The sequence below is a fragment of the Cydia splendana genome, chromosome 7, assembly GCF_910591565.1.
Source record: "Cydia splendana chromosome 7, ilCydSple1.2, whole genome shotgun sequence".
Lineage (NCBI taxonomy): Eukaryota > Metazoa > Arthropoda > Insecta > Lepidoptera > Tortricidae > Cydia > Cydia splendana.
In genome coordinates this window covers 17,728,965-17,751,916 of record NC_085966.1, presented here as the reverse complement: position 1 = coordinate 17,751,916, position 22,952 = coordinate 17,728,965, and the positions used below count along the sequence as shown (strand labels likewise).

Genomic DNA, 22,952 nt, shown 5'->3' with positions numbered 1-22,952 from the left:
ATTTACAGAATTTGACACAAACAAACAAAACAAAAAAACTGAAACCTATTTTTTTTTTCGGTTGCATGAGTAGTAGATTTAACTTGGCTCCCTTATAGGGTTCCGTACCTTAAAAGGAAAAAAACGGAACCATTATAGGGTCACTTTGTGGTCCGCCTGTCAATACCCTTTATCTTGGGAACGCTTGGAGGAATCGAAAGAAATGAAAACCATATACTCAGGTCTACAGTCCCTTGAAGCAGAGAAAAAATAATTTTTTTAAGTTGGTGTAAAAAAAGATACGGCCGTTTATACCGCAAAAACGTATATTTCAACACTCAAGAAAAATCAAAATTTACAGGGTACTTTCTATTGACCTAGAACTATGAAATTTAGCAGTATTTGGCATTTAAGGATGCAGAAATCTTGTTACATATATTATTTTTGTATAACGTTTGATCTTTGTTTTAGTCAGATACCGAATAGCAACCCTTATTGACTTTCCGATCCTTAACGAGTTATTCCTGGAAGTACAAAGGCTCGCCAAAAGCCATCAAACGAACTATAAATACGCCCCGAGGCAGGGAATTGGGCGCGTATCGTGTAACGATAACGATTAAGATGCGGCATGCATCGAGATACCAGAAAATGAAGAGTTAGTTTGATTGGAAGAGATCTTACAAATAAAAGAAATGACAATAAATAGTAGATTGTTAACCAAGGGATGAAATGATGCCTTTCACCCGAGTTAAACACTCTACTTTTCATTTCGAATAAGATGCATTTTAAACATGAGAACGTAGACATTTTTATAGTAAATCTTGAGGGTAGTTTCAAATAACAATTTAGGCAAAAGAATCGTTATTTATGGAACGGGGAGATAAATATCAGAATGGAAATTGTATAACAAATCCATTTAAATCCAAATTTCAATAGCTTATCGTAAAAAAAAATATAGTCGTACTTGGAACGTAAAATGCTCTAGTGCAGAAACGTATCATTTTCTGCACACCTTTTAGAACAACAATGACCCTCTTTCAGATCATGAGAAATAAAAATATACATAGAGTGGGACATGAACTGACATCGCTTCTGCGTGTCCGGGACACTATAGCTGACAATTATTTGCAGTAAAACATAAAGATATTATTAAATAACCAATTGAATGCTTGCAAATCTCGGGATACCAACGAGCTATTCTTGGAGTCTATCAAAGGCTCGTCAAAAGCCATCAAACGAATGTAAATACGCCCCGAGGCAGGGAATTGGGCACGTATCGATTATGATTATCATGCGGCATGCATCGCGAAACCAGACGCTGAAGAATTAAGGTTCCGTCACACAGGCGCGTTTTCCGGGCGGGACGTGAGCGCGGCGTGTGCGTTTTATATGTAATTGCGGCGCGCCCCGCTCACGCGCTGCGCCCGCCGCGCCCGCAAAATGCGCCTGTGTGGCGGAACCTTTAGTTTGGGTGGAAGAAATATTACAATTTTGCGCTACGACGCACGGTTTAGGAGATACATTTTTCAAACATTTTTCTTTCTTTTTTTTTCTTTTTCGTGTTTTAAATATTACTTCGGCGTTTTGAATGGGGAACGAAAATTTGATTATTTTTGCGCTACGATGCACGGTTTAGGAGATACAGCCCTATAAAGATTAAAAAAAAAGAAATCGTACCATAAACCATAACTGTATCTCCTAAACCGTACGTCGTACCGCAAAAATAATAAAATTTTCGTTCCCCTTCAGAACCACACACACTGAACAACCTATCACATTAGGACATGAAACAATCATCATCATAATCATCAATTTTTATTTATATTTCATTGCATGTTTGAGAAAAGCACTATACATGCCTAGCCGTGAAATGGTCTTACCGGCTTCGTATCACTATTCGGACTCCCTACGGTCGGCCGTCTATACCTACTCACCCGGCAAGCCCTTCTTCTTTCCCGGCGTCTGCAGTAATGTACCTACTATTATTGAGAACATTGGCAATGTTGGCAAAATAAAATGCGACTTGAACATCCATTGTCATTTAAATATGATGTCGTAAGTACATGTACTATTATTATATAGCCCGTAGTTTTTTAATATCTTCTTGTAGTTATAGATAGTCATGAGTGTTACCTACATTCTTATGAAAATGTGTTTTCCCATAGAATGTGAATGTGACTCTGTTAGTACGGCGTCAACCGTAACCGATTAGCTGACAAAATTAATTCAGCATACCATAATTGGATGATTTACCGCTGATATAATTACTTTCGTACAAAATTCGATTCGTTCTTTCTGAACCTCCTATATTTTTCCTGCGGCGGTAGCATTTTTATCGCTTGTCACCATACCTGTCACGTTCTAGCAAGTACGTAAGTGCGAAAGTGACGGGCATAGTGACAGGCGATAAAAATGGAACCATGCTGCGCCCGCTGATTTTTAATCTTGTGAAGGAAATAATAGAAAATATGTACTTAGTATCTATATCTTATCGAAAACAAGCTCTTGTTTCGCATTATCTTTAGCCTATATAGATATTTCCCATTAGTTAGCAGGGGTGTTTTCTGGGTTTAGGCTTTTGCTGCCTAATGCAGATAGGGAATTTTCATGTTGTTTCATTGATGACTTTCCGACGGTTTCAGATTCATAAATAGGTGTACTTTATTATATACTTAAGCTTTATTAGAAAATGCATCAATGCCAACCTTAGTATTTCTATGATGCCAACTAAAATCCGCAATCGGTGTCAGTAACTAAATACACCAAAAAATAGAAACAAAAATAGTAAACCCTTTAACAAGAAAATTTACGTTTCCAGAAACTTTAGGTTTATAATGACGAGTGTAACGACCGAAGCGCATTGGTCAAAGTCGATTTAGTTGAAACGCCGTAAAAGGACGCACCTGCCTGCAACCACGATCACCACCAATTAACTCATCTCCCATCCCCTTCTCACTTTACACATTAGAAAGGGACACACATATGTAATCTGAGATGAGTTTTTGCTGCATGCTTCTTATTGGATGCGCAGGCACATTTCTACTATAATTTGAACGTACAGATTGCATGTCCCAGATGGAACAAATCTAAGCCATCATTTGAGGTGAATATACAGTTTAATATACCGGCAGGTGACAACCAAATCTCACTAATTATTAAATATACCCCTCTCTCCCCTGGTGCCCGTAATTTGTATTATTATTTATTATGATTATTCTATTCCAATTAAAGTGTTCATTATAAAAAATAAATTAACAAAAATCAACCTCATTTTAGGTAACGGTTCTCTATGGCTATTAATTGTAGTGATAATTACTGAGTTTTGGTTGTCACCTGACGATACCAAGTATAATCTACACAAGTATAAACGCGAGAACCCCAAAAAATGGTCTGACTAGACGAAAACATATGCATCGGAGGTCGGAGGTCGTATGTAACTGCTAAGTCTATTAGAGGTGGTCTATGTTCAAACGCCTAGGCATTCGTATGGTGATTGAGTCTGCAATTCTACGGCGGTTTTTCTACGTAATTACCAACAGTTTCCAATACGACCTACATAAGTCCATGCAGGTACTAATTCCTCTAATGAATACTGAGGGTGTACTAGCCTGTTTTCCTAAATTCTTTCAAAAGGTAAAACTAGGTAAAGGTAGGTAAGGTAGGTAAAGGTAAGGTAAGGTAAAGGTAAGGTAAGGTAAGGTAAGGTACTAGGTAAGTAAGTTATTTTCTTTAGCATTGGGGTGCGCCCTATATTATATGATACCGTGCCTGAATTATAAAATAATAATAATTTCAGCCTATATACGTCCCACTGCTGGGCACAGGCCTCCTCTCATGCGCGAGAACCTACCTGAATTTTAATATAAAATTGTATAGAATATCGTAGCATTTATCAAGTCAAATTGAATCTAATGTGTAGTGACCTCCTACTCTTGACAAATATATAATGCGGCGGTGTTTGTGTGCGGCCCAACCCAAGTTTTGGCTCTCTGTACTATATACTTTTGGAAAAATATATAGTACGCTAAAATACTATATTTCCGATTAAACGTATATTACACTCATGTTTGTCTAAAAGTAAGTAAGTAGTGTGTTTATGTAAGTAGTATTTTGTCTAAAAGTACTATATTTTTTTGAAATGTACTATATTTTTGATGCCTTATTCTGGAAAATACTATATTCCACCAAAAAAAAGTTGGCAACCCTAGGCCCAACTCGAACAATACTCATAATATGAGACACCGATACGAAACTGATCAGTCAGTGTCAAAAGTGACATTGCTTCAACCAAAAACGTCACTTTTGATACTGAGAAACCGGTATCGTATCGGTGTGACATTTTATAAACATTGTTCGAATTGGGCCATGTGTTTTGACTACTGCTCGAATGTTGAAGTCGCTTTAGGTACTTACCTACTCTGTATCACCCAAAACTCGCTTCGCCTAGCAATAATAATATTAGGTCATTACCTATGAAATTGGCGTTTTGTTCGGAGAATTTCAACGAAACACGAATTTCCATACAATTAATTTTGCGGATATTTTTTTGATGGCTAATTCAAACCAAACAAAATTTTTCCAGTAATTTTTGACACCTTTAAGGTATGTTTTCAATATCTCCATTTCTTGAAAATTGGTACCATTAGAAAAATATAAGTAATTTTAATACTCGAACCGACAGCACATGAAAAGACCTATTTTCAAGGCTTAATTCTGAACACTTAACAATAAAAAATAACAATTAATTGTATGTAAAATCGTTGTTTATTGAGTGCACTGTAGTTTTATTGTAATTGTGTATGTACTTTTGTAAAAAAAAAAAACTAGGATCAGACTTATATCTATGAACAAAAACGCCAATTTCATAGGTAAGGACCTAATACTACGCGGCCAGCCATGCGCGTTTTTGCTAAGTGCCAGTTTTTTGCCTGCCAAACCGTATTTAGCCAGTTATTAAATATTTGCTAATAATTAACTACTTATGCAGCCGACAAAACCATTATAGATTAGCATTTACATGATTTATTGAACCGTTCGTGTTCGTTGCAAAATGTAGTGAAAATATCAGTGATACATGCTTGGGTAGAAAAAACTGCGGGCGCAACATGTTTCCATTTTTATCGCCTGTCACTATGCCCGTCACTTTCGCACTTACATACTTGTTAGAACATGACAGGCATGGTGACAAGCGATAAAAATGTGACCGTGCTACCGCCGCTGCTCTCTATAGTTATGCATTCTGCATGATAAAAAAATTACTTACAAAATTCACGTCCATACCCATTTGGTATTTTCACTACGAAATTTTAGAATTGACAATGCCATTTTTTACAAACGTGGTGATAATGTGTTCAAATATATAAAGTTCTGTCTTAACAAGCACTCGATCTGCACATGTAGGTATTTATTTTAATTTAAATAGATCTCACCCATAAACAATAAGATAAAAGATAAAGATAAAAAATAGTTTATTCAAGTAGGCATATTACAATGCGCTTATAAACGTCAAATAAACCTTTACCGGCTCCAACCGTACACCTCTGCCCCGAGAAGATTTAAATCCCCCCTCAATTGGAGGAGGGTATCGCAATATGGGACCGGCAACAAACTCGGCGGGACACATCTTTTCAAAACATTATTACATCTTATAATTAACATGCATTACGAGTAATTAAGAAAAATACAATTTAAATTACTATAGAATTCATGCAATTATACTCAGTGAGTACATAACTTTATACAAATACGTAGCTCTTTCAGAAAACATATCAAATTCTTACAAAAGGAAAAGAAAATAAAATCAATAAAAGAAATGAGAAGACTAAACCATTACCAAGTTAGTCATATTATGGCGAGTACCTAAAGCAAATCAGAAGCGGTATCATGGTCGCATTTTTATCACCTGTCATGCCATGCATCACTTTCGCACTTATATATTTGTTAGAACGTGACAGGTATGGTGACAAATGATAAAGAGCCGACCATCTTAGCCCTAAAGATCAATTAAGTAATTCTAACGTTGCCTGACATGATGATTTAATTTTAAGGCTTGGCCACATACAGAGCGCGACGCAGCGCCGCGTCCGCGCCGCGTCCACGCCGCGCGACCGCGGCACATGCTAACAGGTTACCGACGTCAAACAGACTGCGTCCCGCCGGTATCACGCCCCGCTTCTGTCGCGCCCCGCGCCGCGCGGCCCCTTGCGTCCGCGCGGCGCGTTCGCAGCGCTGCGCCGAGCGAACGCGGCGGCCCGCCGCGTCGCGCAAGGTCACATCAGTAGGATCGGACGTTAGGCAGCGAGCGGTGCGCCGCGTTCCCGCGCGGCCGCGCCGCGTTCACGCGCGCCCTGAGGGCGTGTTGAGAGCGTGAGGCCGGCGCGATCGGCGCGCGCCCTGTTTGACCAGGCTTCGCGTCGGCATCACGCGGCGCGGACGCGGCGCTGCGTCGCGCTCTGTGTGTGGCCAAGCCTTTATCCTGTTGTCAAGTCGCAACAGCGCTGATTTCATTTAACCTCCAAAGGCTGGGAACCTCACGGAGGTAATGATTGCGTGTTATTATTCAAATATTCATTCATGATCGTGATCATGACTATGTACCGGAAATGTGCGCGAATCAATACAGTAAATGTTACATAATAAGATGACGGTTACCTAACTTATTTGTGAGATCTTCTTGAGGAAACTGCTGATGCACTTTGCACGGAACGGAAACTTGGCTATTATCCATTTTTTGTTACTGGTTATTTGTATCTTTCGTCAATTTATTGACGTCGTATAATTTAGACATCGTATTCTTATTTTATCATCATTTTATCATCTATTGTGACATGCGTCACTCTCGCTTCTTACTGGTCCTTTCCATACTTGTTAGAAAGTGATGGCCGCGGTGATAAATGATAAAGGCGCGATAATCTTAGACCAACTGTGCAGACATAATGGTGGTAGGTACTTGTCATCGTGACAGCGTGATAATGACATATAATGATAATTATTTGTCTCTTACAATCACACGGTGTTGAAAAGTGGCGGTTATTTTATCACGTGTATAACGCCAACCATCTTATCGCGTCATGTGTCACTTTCACACAGTACACATTTGTTAGAACGTGACAGGCATGGTGACAGGCGATAAAAACGCGACTATGCTACCGCCGGTGGAGTGGCAAACGAAATGATATCCAGAAAACTGACAGTACGAGTAACTTCATCTGAATAAAGTAAAAAATAATTGAAATTGAAAAGATTCATAATATAGGTCAGTCGCAAAAACTTTCATACGCACATCAAATATTTTATAAATAAGTAAGTACCTACTCCTATAACAAACATAAGTTGGTACCTGTAAAAAATAAGTCTATTGATGCCGATGAACCTGGCAAAAACTATGACAAGAACAACAATACAGTCTTAATCAAGTGAAGTATTCTGTTTTGATGAGTTCCGTGACTTGACCTTTATGGTAAATACAATGACCTTTTATTTATGTAGACGTGTGACGTTCATAGTTGACAAAACTAAAATTTGATCCAACGATTTTGACAACTTGACAGGTTGGCGTCACCCATACGACTAACTAAATATAGGTTCCGGAACCTATATTTGATGGCTCACGATCGTGCGCCTGGTACCATATCTACCTCTTTTTACTTACATCCATGGGTAAATAGGTACAGATTTACTTGTAAAGGTGGTGCCTCTTGTCTTCACTAAGTAGGTAGTCACCGTTTATATTTAGGTATTTAGCAGTAAGTAAATTAGACTTTAAATAGCATCTTTCAGTTCAAAATTATCGTTATTTTCTGTTTAAGTGTCTTTACATCATAAATATATTAGCCTGTTGAGTTAATTTTTTTTTTTTTTTTTTTTTTTTTTTGAACTGTTCGCTACAGCATTCTTGCGAATTTAGCTGGAGGTCCTGGCTACGATTGGGAGGGCTCCTATTTTTGGGCCTCCCGAACCGATGATAAACTATGGTTTGAGAATCGCGGCACTCAGCAGCGCGTGGGCGTTGTGAGGTAGTGTGTATCAATAATTACCTATCTGTCTTTTAGCAAATGTGGAGTGTAGTGTATTTTCAGCTACTCGGTGCGGATGCACCGAGTAGCGACGTGTCGTGGTGGAGTGTATCTGTGACTCGCGGTGGTCGACCTCGTCGGCGGTGACGAGGTCGAGTGTGTACGTCTAACGTTGTGTCATTTGTCATGTCCTGTCTCTGTCTGGTCCAAATGTTGATCGTTTGAGTTATGTAGTCTGTCGTGTCATTTAGTACGTCCTTTGGGCGGCGAACCGCGCTGCCCTTTGGTTTTCGTCTTGTCATTCTTGATGGTCCGTCAGTTGGTGCGAGGGTAGGGGTAGGTGCGAGGGCGTCCTCCGTCTCGCTGTCGTTTTGTAGGGGGCGCCGGGGGGGGGGGAGCGGGTCGTATATCTTTAGGTGGGTCTGGTTTTGGGTAGGTTTGGTAGTTGATAGCTTGTTGGACAAGGGGGTTTGGGTGGTGAGGGGCGTTGTCAAAATAGTGGCGGGAGGCTTTTCGAAGAAATTCGTATACTGTGGGGATCTGAGATTGGAAATGGTTATCGGTGTTGCGTGAGTACCAGGGCGCTTTTAAGAATCGTCTTAGAAGTTTATTCTGCATCGTTTGTAGTGGCTGGAGTCTTAATTCCCCTAGGAATGTGAAAGTGGGGCAGGCATAAGAGAAAATAGGTCTTATAACAGTTTTGTAAAGGTGGAGTTTGTTTTTAATAGATAATTTACTGTTTTTACTGATCATGGGACCCAGTCTGCCAGTGACAAACTGGGCCTTGGCTTTTACATTATTTATGTGTGGTCTGAATGTGAGTCTTTGGTCTAGCGTGACCCCGAGGTATTTTACCTTGGTGTCGTATGGGATGGGTGTGTCGTGTAGTGTGAAGTTTGGCATGTCGGGTGTAGTAGTGGCGGTTGGGTGGAAAAGAATGGCTGCACTCTTCTCCGGATTTACCTCGATCCTCCAGAGCTTACACCACTCCCCGAGGGAAGCGATGGCGATCTGGAGTTTCTTGTAGATCGCGGAGAGGGTGGTGTGAGTATAGAAAATGGCCGTGTCGTCGGCAAATAAAGCTAGCTGTACTGGGGGTGTGTTGGGGATGTCGTTAGTGAAGAGGGAGTAGAGAATTGGGGATAGTGCTGATCCCTGGGGAACCCCTGCTCGGATGGGGTGCGGGGCCGATAGCGATTTTTCTATGCGGTAGCGGAATTGGCGGTTCGACAGAAAGTCTCCCACGAGATGTAGGAGACGGTCTGGCATGCCTAGTTGGTGTAGTTTATACACCAGACCAGAATGCCAGACCCTGTCGAAGGCCTTCGCCACGTCTAGAAATATCGCCCCGGTCTTTAGGCCCCCCAACCGAGAAAAGCCGTCCAGGATGTGCTCGACAATCCTGTGGACCTGGTGTACGCAGGAGTGTCTGGATCGGAACCCAAACTGCTCCTGTATGAGGATATCCTCCTCATGACACCAGGTCTGGATTCGAGCCAGGACGACTTTCTCGAAGAGCTTCCCCAGGGTGCTCAGCAGGCTGATTGGTCTGTAGGAGGATGGTTCGGTCCTAGGTTTCCCCGGTTTGGGGATACCTATGACCGTTGCTGTTTTCCATGGCCCCGGGAAGTGGCTATTAGTGAGAGCAGAATTGAAGATGTCACATATCACATCGATGTGAGACACAGGAAGCATTTTAATAAGTCTGTTTGGGATGCCATCGGGGCCTGGTGCTTTCCTGGGTCTCAGTTGTCTGATGTGATATGTGAGATCTTCAAGGGTGACTGGGCGGATGGGGGGGTCTTTTGGGGGGGAGGACAGGAGGTTTGTTATTTTGGTTTCGACGTGAGAGATGTGGCTGTGATCTACTAGTTTTGTGTTTGGGGAGCATTGATTTTCTAAACTTTTGGCCAGGCACTCAGCTTTCTCCTCGTCCTCAAATGCGGGTGTGGGATGGTCAGGTCTATTGAGCGGGGGGATGGTGGTGACTAAATCTGCCTTAAAATATTTCGCCAGCCTCCAGTAGGCCTGGTGGCTGGGCGAAACATTTCCAAGGAGCTCGTCGAACTCACTCGCCCGAAAAGCGGCGATGCCCTCCTTGACTTGCCTTTGAAGGCCCCTCAGGAGCCGCCGGTTCTCGGGCGAGGGAAATCGGGAGTAGGCTCGTAGGGCAGTGTTTTTTCTATCCAGCAGTCTCCTCAAGCTGTCAGGGAGGGGCCGGCGACGAGAGTCGTCGTCCGGCACCTCTGCTGAGGCATCTCTGATGACAGAGGAGAGGTGACTGCTGTATAGATTTATAGCATCTTCTGTTTGAGCCTTGGTCATTGAGGGGGATGTGGGAATGTGGGTGAGGGGCTTCTGAAGCCCTAAGTCCACCTTCCTCCAGTCGGTTTTGATTCTGGTGCTTAGGGGGTTGCTGGGGTCTGGGCCTAGTTTCAGGATGACAGGTCTGTGGTCCGAGTCCAGCTCATGGTGTACTGTTATGGAGTGGAGGGAGAGGGAGATGTTTTTTAGCAAAGTGATGTCCAGGATATCCGGTCTATGGGCGACTATGTTGGGGAAGTGGGTGGGTTCAAGTGGTGAGATGAGGTCGAAGGGAATTTTGTCATTTAGCATGTGGTGATGGAGCCTGCTGCCGTTCCTGTTGGAGGCTACACAATTCCACGAGGTGTGCTTGCAGTTGAGGTCTCCGGCCAGTATGACCGAAGGCCCCAAGTCCGCAAGCAACCTCATGTCCTCTAGTAGGAGCTCCTTCTTCGGGGATAGGTATACTGAAACTATTGTAATCTGTTGGTGGCCGTGAGGGGAAATCCTGCAAACTGTGGCCTCGATGTTTTGCAGGGGGGGAGGGTCTAGGGGGATACAGTGTAACTGGCGCTTGTAGAAGATCATTGTGCCGCCGAGGTTGCGGTCTATTCTATCATTCCGGACTTGTGCGAACCCCGGGAGCACAAAGGATCGTGTCGCTGGCTTTAAGAATGTTTCTTGAATGAGTATGAGATCAATGTTGTTCTTTGCGAGGAAGGTTTTTATCTCGTCCTTCTTGCCCTTAATGCCATTCGCGTTAAAAGTGGCAATGGATAGCGATTTTGGTTTTATTTTTTGGTTTGTGCTATCCATTAAGGGCAAGAGGGACGTTGGCCGTTGAAATGTGCCATCTCTCTCTCATACTCATCCAGTATGAGGAGCGTCTGCCGACCGTCGGCGACAGCGAGCCTGGCCTCGATCTCGAGTAAGCGCGCGCGGAATGCGCGCGCTCTGTCGAGCATCGGGCTACTGCTGTCACCCCCGACCGGTAATTGTTGGTGGGTTTTTGGGGTCATGAGGCTCTGTGAGGGAACCCAGGCTGGTTGATACCGTGGGGTTGGGGGGGGGCGGATCGTGGGGGTTGAGTTAATTTTACCCATCCCTGCCTCTTTATAGGTCGACGAAATTGTGGGCTCACGTTCTTCTACCCTGCTCACAATAATGCCCTTCTCGTTCTGTTTATATGCTATTGCTCTCAAGTTACTGTGACGCAACATCTCAGTATAGGAGCCATTTTAATAACGTTTTCATCCACATTATGGGTCAAACAGATCACTGTGTTATGTCTTTCCTGTAGACATACACGAGAGTTAAGGGCTATAAAGGCTAATTTTCTTATTTAACCCTTATCCACATGAAAAGGTCCTCCTTTTATTTAGAGAACTATGATAAAATCATTGCTTACATGCCCACAAGCTGTTAACTATTGCCCACAGGAGAGAAAAATGTACTGTTCGCGATAACACACTAGTTTTCTCTCCTGTGGGCAATAGTTAACAGCTTGTGGACATGTAAGTAATGATTTTATCATAGTTCTTTAAATAAAAGGAGGACCTTTTCACGTGGATAAGGGTTAAATAAGAAAATTAGCCTTTATAGCCCTTAACTCTCGTGTATGTCTACAGGAAAGACATAACACAGTGATCTGTTTGACCCTTATATATTCATGCATCAGCAAACAATAAGAAACAGGTACTGCAATTAATGCTGCCGTTCACGATATTAATCCTTGAATAGCTAACCGATAACAATAGATCGACGCAGGACGCATGTAATTGCCCGAATTAACATTAAATCGCTGTATAAAGGTATATCATGACGTCAAGAAATAGAAATATTTCCCGACGATTTCATAAATGGGTCAATTTTTGAAGAGGGTGTTTTTTCGACATTTGTATGGCAATTTTTTATTTTTGGAAAATCAGATTTATAATCATCGCTTTAGAAAGGGTTTTTAACAACAAAAAATATACTGTACGAGGCACCACTCTACTTTTTATAGTTAGCTAGATATTGACGTTTAAATATCGACCATTTGTATGGCACTATTTAGCCATTTGTAAGGCGTTTTTGACATGTATATAGCATTTTTTCGACATTGTATGGCAGTATCAACATTTTATGGCACTATTTATTGTTTTTGTGGCATTTGTAAGACCCTGACAACATTTGTATGGCACCTTTTCGACATTTGTATGGCAGTATATCGACATTTGTATACCACAATCGACATTTATATGGTCAAAATAGCCGTACAAATGTCGCCATACAAATGTTGCCAATAATATTTTTTTGGGATATTTCCTACACAATATAACCGATTCACTTATTTATTTTACGATATATTATAACACTGTATTTGTAACTGTTATTGTAAAATACACATTTTTCTTTTGACTGTATACCAACATTTTAAGCGTCCATACAAATGTCGTTGTAATTGTACCAAAATATATCGAAAGAGATTCTTGCCTGTTTTTATATAAATAAAACTGCTTCCACGTCCACATTCGATGTTGATCGACGCCCAACTAACCGCACTATTGCGTCGTAAATTTAAATTAACCGTTATTTAATAGACAAAGAAAATTTTGGGGGGTATCTTTAAGATAAAAAGGCTTCCCTTGTTTTATTAAATAACGCATAAAATTATCGAAATTATTAAATCCATTCTCTAGAAAATGCTCTATAAAAATATAAAGTTATTCATAATACGTTGCCTACATTCAAAGTTATGATTTTTTTATTGGGTGTGTGCCGCCACTGGGACACGCAAAAAACGGCAAATTTCGCCGTTTTTGGAACTTCAAATGCGATTTTGTCAGAAACAAACAATATTTAAGGTACAGTTGTATTTGTACATTATATTTAAAGTTCACAATACATTGGATGAAAATATATACATACCCAGTCTTTTAGTCCTATGGACTTCGAGTTATAGCCGTGGGACAGCAAAAAACGCCTATTTGAAAATTGACCCAAATACGGATGAATGGAACTTAGAACCTATAAATTCGTTACGCGAGTGCGCCTCGCACCTTATTAGGTACATACATATAATACGTAGGTACTCGTACCGTACCTACGCCTAACAACATTTTCTTCTGATTTGACAATTCAATGGAAAAACCTACCTGGGAAAGACCTACGAATTTATCGACTAGTTCACATCCACATTGGTACAAGAACAAAGATACAAGTAGCAGTCGCATGTCGCGTCGCGTTTACGTGTTCTCCAGTTAGAATCGGACCAAGCTTCCTTTGCACAGTAACAGTGTGAAAGTGCCACCTTAAAGGTTTCTGCCCACTACACTGTATCATACCAGGACCGTAGTAATAACGTGTCAAACAAAAAAAAATTGTATTAAAAAGAATGAGACTAAGCCCACTAGCCCGTTCCGTCACCGACCAACACCGTCACGTCATCGCGTGCCATGCACGGACCGTCAAAAATTGTCGGCGAGGATATTTTGCCAGTGGACGGTGCCGAAATGCTCCGTGCACGGCATTGCCGGAACGGTGCGTGCAGGCGGCGAAACGGTGAGCATACGTGTTGATCGCTCTTGCCAGAAAGATAGTCCGTATATATGGCGTTACATTCCTTGCCTGATATGTTCACAGCACGGTCATGGTATGATATATGTAATGGGCCTTAAACCTAAACTATGGCGTTTATAGTGACACTTCGCCACCTAAAATGCAGCGCAGAGTTAGCTACTAAACTTTGACCCGCAAACAAATGCTACATCTACATGCTCCGCTAAGTGCAGTTGAAAGTCAGTTACTAAAGCATTTTCATGGCGAGCAAGTCCTCCGGCCTTGTGGCGCTTATATTTTGTCTGTTTATTTTTTCCATCTTTTCCGCGAAGCTCGTCATGTGTACCTACTTACATGTTGCGAACTGCAGTGATAGACTTTAATAATATCGACACAGAGGTGAATCGACTACATTATGAATTATGAACTGTATTGTATTTTAATTATGTTTGAGAAACCATTCCTAAAACCGGTCATCACAATATTTTAAAAGAAATGTGATGTGAAAAGCCAAAATGGGTGTAATTTGGGCCTTAACTGCCGGGGACTCGGGGGATTAGTCATAATAAGGTCAAGTGGTCATAAGTAAAACATTGCGATTGACTAAGCAATGTTGCCGACGTATCAGTAACAATGTAGAATATCGCCTCAAACCTCGTCACGTCTTTAGCATTTAGTCGAGACAACGAGTCATTCCTTGATATTGCATATAAGTATTTACTGTGATAAAAGGAGTCGACATTAAGATAAAGCACGAACCGTTCTGTCGGTTGACAATTGACAATAATTTTATTTGTCAGGACAAATTCAAGATAACGGACGTTGACGCTGCACCCTGAGGGCAAGAGGTGGCGCGATAGACTTGGGCATGGGCAAGTGTCGAGGCCGGGAGCCTGGGAGTGGTGGTAGCCGCTCGCGCAGTCAGTACTCACGCGCACGTCAACTTGCGCGCGCGCCGCCCGTTCACCGCGCGAACACTTATCGACTTATCGAAACACCGCAGTGCCTGATGTTCGAGTTGGAAAGTAAACAAGTCATGCAGCGATAGTGGCCGTCGCAGACTCTGCGGCGCCAAACACCCATGTGTGTCCTATCTGTGAAGATAACGTGATGTGACATCGATATCGTGCTTGTGTTATTGTGAAAGTGCAGCTAGCCTGTGACAATGTTGAATTGCACCGACCTGGAATGCATCCTGCACCACCACCATTACTATGCGCACCTGCATCACATACATCATTTGCAGAATGCGCAAGACACAGGTATGTCTAGAAATGTCTTCGTATCGAACAATCGGAAGGCATTCACAATGAAACTGTTTGTTTAAGAAAGCGTTGGTTAATGATAACAATCGACTGGCTTCTGGGTCTTAAGAATCTTAGGTTTTAAAAGTGTAGAATTTTCAGTAGCTATCCCTACAAGTTGGTGATTGGTAACTACTGAAAACAAATATTGCAGTTGCTATCAGTGCCTTTAAAAATTGATGATACCTATAGATAAAAGCAAAATTGGCAAGACTAAAGTTCGTTTTTTTTAGCATTAGAAAGAACTTCGCAGAAGTAAGCTTGTGGTTCCAAATTTGAAGTAAATTATACGTATTGACCATGCTACATTAGATAATTCAATAATTATTAACAATTAAAGAGCCTGATAAAAACTGCTGCGTTACGACATTTTTCTTTAAAAATATTATAACTAAGATTATGACTAAGAGGACCAATGACCAAGGCGAAGTTTAGGCACAACAGCTAAAAGGAAAAGTAAGTAAGTAAATAATGTCTTACAGGGAGCTGTTTTATCTTACATCAGATTTAATTGAAGGTCAATCTCTGTAAGTAAACAAACGTCAAACATTTAACTTCTATAAGTTCCAAGTTTACTTTAGAATTTTGTGCTATTTAACAGTTTAACTACTAGGCGTTCGCCTATTTTGATAAGCAAAAGAGAACAAAACATGCGAATTATCGTGCTGTTGCTGATGAAACATGTTAATAGCAACGATACAACGATCTTGACCTTTAAGAACAATGTACTTAAGTAAATATGAATTCGGCGCATTTTAGGAGTTAACGGGCGACTGAAACAAGCGTGCTGCAATCGCAATACCAAGACTTATCTACCGTATCTGCCTTTAGAAACTAGTTCAAAAGTGCACTTTATTGCATAAGAACATGGTACACAATTGAATGACATTCAAATGCACAGACGGCGGCTATGTTAAGCGCTAAATCGCAGGTGTTAGAGCATCACGCAACGTCGGTTGGCGGTTTTCTCTCAGAGGCGAATTGCGATTAGTAAAATAAGATATCGATTCGACATTAACGTAGTGCATCATTCTCAAACAAATATGCGAGTGCAAGCTATATGCACTTGGATTAATATCAAAAGAATATCATACTTTTTTTAAATCTCTGTAGGTATCTACGCCTCTCTGTTAATTCATTTACATAGTCGAGCGACTTTGTACCTACTCGCCGCGCGAAATGTACCAAATATTTTGTTCAAACAGTCGTTTTCTCTTCGCTAACAATATTTACGGAACTTTCTTCTGAAACAAACTGATTGTGTGGAAAACCCCGCCTATGGGGAAAACAGGATATGCATATGCATTATGTATGTATAGCATAGTCGTAATTTTCATGCCTACATCCGTTATCCGTTATCATTTTGAGGTTTCAGTTAATTCATTTAGAATTGCTAGTTAACATGGTAATATCTTCATAAAAATATTATTTTTAAAGAGACAATTGGTATATTGGTAAAGATTGATTTGCAAGAATGACCAAATGATGCCGTAAAGTGCCGTCAAAATAAAGGCGATTGATCTCTTTATGATTAAAACTAAAGAATTTTCAGAAAATCAATAATTTTCTTCATTTCACCTTACACAATACGGGAATGCAAATCGTTCGTGCTACACGCTCCAAATCACGAAATGAAGCTAAATGCATTAATTAATTACTTAGGACTTAATGAATATCGATTAAGGCAAATTTGTTAGATAATGAGTTGTGCCGTCTGCTATTAACAAATGAGGCAACAAGAGTTGTCTATTGATATGTATGGCTGCGATAACATCGCGAATATCGCGATGAAAATTGAACAGTCTGAAGAAAATGAAGATTTTTTAATAAGTAGATACCTACTTAAATATTCTGGAGGAAGTTTCAAAGTGGCTCCAATTCCAGACAAACTCCTTGAATCTCGTTTTTACGATTGTACGGCCACACTCGAACTAGAGGAAATTACCATATTGTAAACATTGCGCTAAACATTCCTGAACGCCCTAGAGGAAGAGGCAGGCCAGAATCCACGTGGTGGTCCAATATTAGAAACGACCTGAAGAACCTGAACATCGAAGAACAGACAACCCAGAAGTTCTGGGTTCGAACCCACCACTCTGGCGCAAATTGTCAAGGAGACCCGACCCCACAGGTGGCATAAGGGAAGGAAGAAGAAGAAGAAGAAGACCTTCTTAAATATGCTATAATATGTGGTGACAAAACAGAAACAGAAACACATTTACAATGTAAATAAAGGTGGCAACAGGCGGTATTAACACTATAAGCGATTTCTACCAGATGACTTACGACAGTTACGACTCTTAAGAGGCAAATAGAATGGAGTTGAATGACTGAATAATTACATAACTAATTCCAATTGTTTTGATTTTGATAATGCATTATTAAGTCATAAAGAGATGGACAATATGGCCATGTCACAATATTTGCAATGTCACGAGCAACCAAAATTTATAGAATTGCGTCACCGCATCCGATAATGGCATTGCTTATAATATGAAACAATTTAAAGTTAAATAGAACCTAAGCACTTGTTTAAATAGCCGTCGGCGTCATTTAAAAACATCATTGTATTAAATGATTAACATATTTTAAAGGTTTATTATAATTATTATATAAAGGTCGGTGCAAGTATTGAAAAGAATTTCCAATATGTACATTGTGAATATTGTGACTTCATTGGTTTACATTTCTCACTAGTGCCGTCTATTAATTAATATTAACCGAAGCGTTATCCAAGGTCTCCGTTTTGACTCGGGCAATCTGCTTTCGTATGTCCGGATGACCTCTTCTACAAATCTAGAGTTAGACCAAAAAAAGTCTGCAGAGATCTTGACAGCGCACGCAGTTCCAGTGTTATTTATACTTACGTCATAATTTCATAGAAGTTTGACGTTTAAAATAACACCAGCAAGGATAGCATGATCGCATTTTTATCACTTGTCATGTCATGCGTCACTTTCGCACTTTCATAGTTGTTAGAACGTGACAGGCAGACAAATGATAAAAAGCCGATCATATTAGCCCTACTGCACTGCGTGTGCTGTCAAAACCTCTGCAGACTTTTCTTGGTCTAACTCTATCAAGTCGCAAATCTACCGTGAAATCATAATTATTCACGCCTTTTAACACAATCAATATTAACCTGTTAAATTTAATTGTTATTCATATGTGTGTGGTGAAAGATCGTGATTTCAAACCTTGGTTCAGTATGGAGCAGAAAAAATCGTCCTCGAAAAGAATGCAAGAAACATGACTAAAAATTCAGGATCCTTCTTCTTTTCTTCTATTTTAATGGCGGTTTCGCCAAACAAGTTGTCACAAATTTGGCAATGTCAAGTATTTTGATGTCTGCACCTGAGAACAGAGAAGGACAGTCAGGTTTCTTCCTTATCGTACACAGAGAAGAGCTTAATCACTACTTTTGACGTTCAATAAAAATGAAGTCAGACATATTTTTGTCTAGGTATAGTTTTGGCGGGTACTTCGTGTAATAATTGTTTAATACACTATACTGTAAGGAACAATGGTCGTCTGAGTTGTCCTAGTGCTCTTAAAACAAAAACAAGACGGATTGATCTGCGTCTGCGCAGACGGTGTATGCACCAGTCGTCCTTGTCATTCAACGGGGATCATATTCTTAATAGCTTATATAGAAACAGTATAAGCCTGAACTCTCATGTCATACGCTTGTTATTCATTTCAGGATCAAGTTATACTTGAAACTAGTAAACAGCTGAGGCAAACTGTTTTGGAATTAAGTAGATATGCTATTAATAAGTAGTGTTCGAAGTCTTAAATTATTTTTTGGGTTCTTTGCTTCCATCACTTAATTGCTTACTTGTAGATATAAATTATGTTAACATTTAAGCTTTACTAGCCGTGACCTTGTCGTATGAGGGCCGGTTGCACCAAACCGCCTGTCATGGCTCCTCTACACGATGGGCCAGCGCCGGCCACTCCAAGGGACGCATTTATGCGTTAGAGGGAGCAAGTGATATTGCTATCTCATTCTACCGCATGGCTGCGTCCCTTGGAGTGGCCGGCGCTGGCCCATCGTGTAGAGAAGCCATCAGGCTGTGGCGTTAATACATTCGCGAAATTTATTTTATGGAATAATTCATAGATTTTTGCTAGCCCTGAGTCGTCAATCTGCGCCCCACTCCCCCCTTAGTACTTTCGTACTAAATGCACCCCCTTATCCCCCAAACTGTCACACTCACATATAATAGTATAATAAGATTAATGATAGAAGGATAAATGATAAGTGAATAAGATGCAATGCGTAAATGATCTTTGTCGTTGCTGCATTGATTATTACAAGCCTGATTTATTATCGGTGAGGCTAGAGCGACATTAAAGTTGATTAATGGCTAGGCAAATTGAAAACCTGGTAAAATTGATAAGGCAGTTTGGCTAAACGGAAATACATACGTCGTAAATAGAATGTGATGCAAGGAAAATATCGTAAGCAAACAAGTAATTCCGAAGACCCAGTTATCCTCAGGGGTGGAAGGCCAGATGTGGCTGAAAATTTTTGGGTTTAGGTAACCAAATTAGTTACAATTGAAGTCGATTTTAGGAAAATGACCCGTAAAACTAACTATAATGAGCTCAGACTGTTGGTCCATTACAGATATGATGGTCGTTTTTGTCTACGTAACAGCGTGATAAAACGGTGTCCGTCAATTTCTATCCCGCGGAGTTAAAAAGTGACAGTTATTTTATCACGTGGATAAATGTGGATAAAGCCATCCATAATACGCCGGCAGGAGTGGTTTTCTAGTTGAAGTTAAATTAGTTTTGGGATAAACCAGGTATGTAAGTAAGTAAATTATTTGCACGAAGCTAACCCTTAAATAAATTCGTAATTAACCATAATAACTTCTTACCAACCACTTCAGTTAAGTGGGAGACCTTATAACTAAAGTTTTGACTCCTATCGGATGCAACCGGGAAAGAGCTAAGGTTATTAGATGAAGCATTATTATAATTGCCTTGTTTTGTCAATAAATTAAACCGCAATCAGTTTTTTCCGTAGTTAATGTTAAATCACATTTAAAGTCTATTCACTCTTAACTTGAGTAGGTATCTTGTATCCTGGCAGAGGTGATTAATTGCCGTTTAAAAGGTCATCTCTGCTACTTATAATATAAACGAGTAAGTATAGAATTAAATTTAAACGATATTTGTTGTTTATAAAATATACCCTAGCCTAGAGGGACAGGTTACTAAATTCAATCATGATAGGCAAGTTTTAAGCGCTGTTGTTAATAATGTTTGTGCAATATATTTAGGTAATTATTAAAAAGCTGATTAAACTAGGCGAGTAATTGAGACCAATGTTAATTGTTGCTCATTATTAAATAGACAGACAGACGGACATGGTGAAGCTATAAGGGTTAGTTGACAATGATACCATAAAAAGGTCAAACATATGCATGTTTATAATATAAGTCAAAAATATGATTGAAGGCAAATCTTTTTTCGCTAAAGGAGAAGATCATACGAGGAGTCGAGTTGAGTAACTTAATTGACTATTATTTTCTCTCATCCATATATTATGATGAATAAGATCTCCATGTGATCTGATACCTGTAAGGCTAAGATGGACGGCTCTTTATTATTTGTCACCATGCCTGTCACGGCATGAGGCATGGCATGGCAGGTTTTATCACCTGTCATGCCATGCGTCACTTTCGCACTGTCGTGCGACCATGATGATCGCTTCAACTGGTAATGAAAATGATTTATTATAAGATGTATGATCCTCAGTCTGGCAGCTAACGACAATCAATTTAACATTTAATTATAAAATAATTCAGCTTATTATAATTCGTCTCCTAGGAATATGAATATGAATATATGGTTGAGTGTGGTAGCGAGGTAGTTTATCGTCAAGAACAATAAGTACGGCGTGTACAGAATTTATATTCCAAATGTACTTGCTCATTTTATTGCTCTCGAAGTAGGTATATGCGTGTCTAAAGACGGCTCAGGCGATGAGATGTATATTATAATTTAATTTTATTTCACCTCTATGTTACCGAATCCAAAAATTCGAAGGTGTTTCGTAGTTCTTAGTTTTTTATGTACTTATGTTCGGTTTCTTGTAGAAGGCTGCGAAATATGGAAAAACAGTTTTTTGTCTGAAATGGCATAGGTAGGTACCTACTTCTCAGATGTCACCAGGTCGGGTTCGTGAGTGGATATTGGAGAAATCCAGGGAATGGTTATTTTATTTATTTGGTGAAGTTGAGTGCTGCTGAGTCCGTGAAATTATGACATATTGTTTTGTAAGCCTCTTCTTTTTTGTTAAATGTAATTACTTAACACAAGTTAGTATTAGCAAAAAGAATAGATAGTATAGAGGGGTCCTGTCATTGTAAATTTTGTAGTCACTGTAAATTGACTGCCATCTATCGACACACGACTAAAACTCAAAATGAAAACGAGTAAAGTTTTCAAAAAATGTATATATATGGATAAATTATTTTATTATTTTTATATCATTTTGATCCATGTTCATTCACTGATATCTATGTGTTAAAATTGTTAAATATGAAACGGTGTCGTCACGCCATCTAGCCGAGGATAGGCTAAAGGTGTGTGCGCCATCTATTCGAGAATGACTTTTACTTGAATTCCGAGGCACGTTTTTTCCTTAGACTTTATTCGTCTTATACGAAGTTACATATGTCTTTGGTATTAGTATCATACGTTAATTGATGTAAAATGACGGAACCAGCTTAAAATTTGGGCCACCATAATGACCATAAACAATAAACATGGCAAAGAAACCATTAGCAAATGTTGTAACCCACACTAATGTAACTCGTTAACGTTTTACCTCGTTGGGCACAATCTTACAATTAGTTTCACATTTTATAACACACGGCACTCAGTTTTAATTGTATTTATATGCATATTATTTTACACGTCATAAAGAATTGAAAGCGTAAGGTGACAGTCCATTTCCAACTACAGCAGCACTACCATTCATTTTACCATGGAAATTGACAATAACACCGACGCGGTTCGTATAAAAAAAAACCACCAGTTATACCAGTAGTTCAGCTGCGGTCAGAAAAGGAATGTTACCATAATATTGAATGTCTATCTGTAAAAAAAACTTGGCACCTAATTACTGGAGTATAAAGGATGACGCACGCAAGAGCGGTCCGGGCCCGGGATGGGCGCCCGCCACTTCGTTTTCTATGACAGGTGACGGTCATCACGTGATGCTTTCTATAGAGAACTGAAGTGTCGGGCGCTCCGGCCCGGGCCCGGACAGTTTTAGCGTGAGTCATCCTTTAAAAAGTTGACATCCTTAGGGCCACTTGCACCATTCACCAACCCGGGGTTAACCTGGAGTTACAAAGGTTACGAGTACAGTTTGACACTGGGTTAACGGTTTAACCGGTTAATCCCGGGTTAGTGGGATGGTGCAAGTGGCGCTTAGTGATTTCTCCGTTCATTATTTAGCAGCCAATCCAACATTTTCTAACATGCGCAAGCACACATTGCTAGGTATTCGATTTGTTGGTGAAATAGTACCTAGATCATAATTACACACTTTTGATAATATTAATAATTACTTTAGAAAGTATATATATGTATACTATTATATACATAGAATAAAACGTCGCTCGTATCAGATAACCTGTATCACAGAAATGAAAAGTAGTTTATCTGACATAGTGACATTTTTCTTGAAGTTGATAAGAAAACTGATGCCGGTTGAATTATTTATATCGCCCATGTGATTGTAAGTTACATTTTTCTTGAAATGTTGATAAGAAAATTGAAACCC

General features: G+C 40.0%; 1 protein-coding gene across 2 annotated transcripts in view; it reads left to right on the top strand.

Annotated features, from left to right (window-relative positions):
* LOC134792409 (uncharacterized) overlaps positions 1 to 22,952 on the top strand; it is a 729,291-nt gene that overhangs the window by 380,654 nt on the left and 325,685 nt on the right. The window contains exon 2 of one of the 2 annotated variants that reach the window (XM_063763702.1): positions 14,995 to 15,100. In XM_063763702.1, coding sequence (XP_063619772.1) covers positions 15,004 to 15,100 — 97 coding nt within the window. In that variant the 5' untranslated portion in view covers positions 14,995 to 15,003. Of the gene's footprint in view, positions 1 to 14,808; positions 15,101 to 22,952 lie in introns of those variants that run through there. The other variant, XM_063763703.1, reaches the window with a different exon arrangement.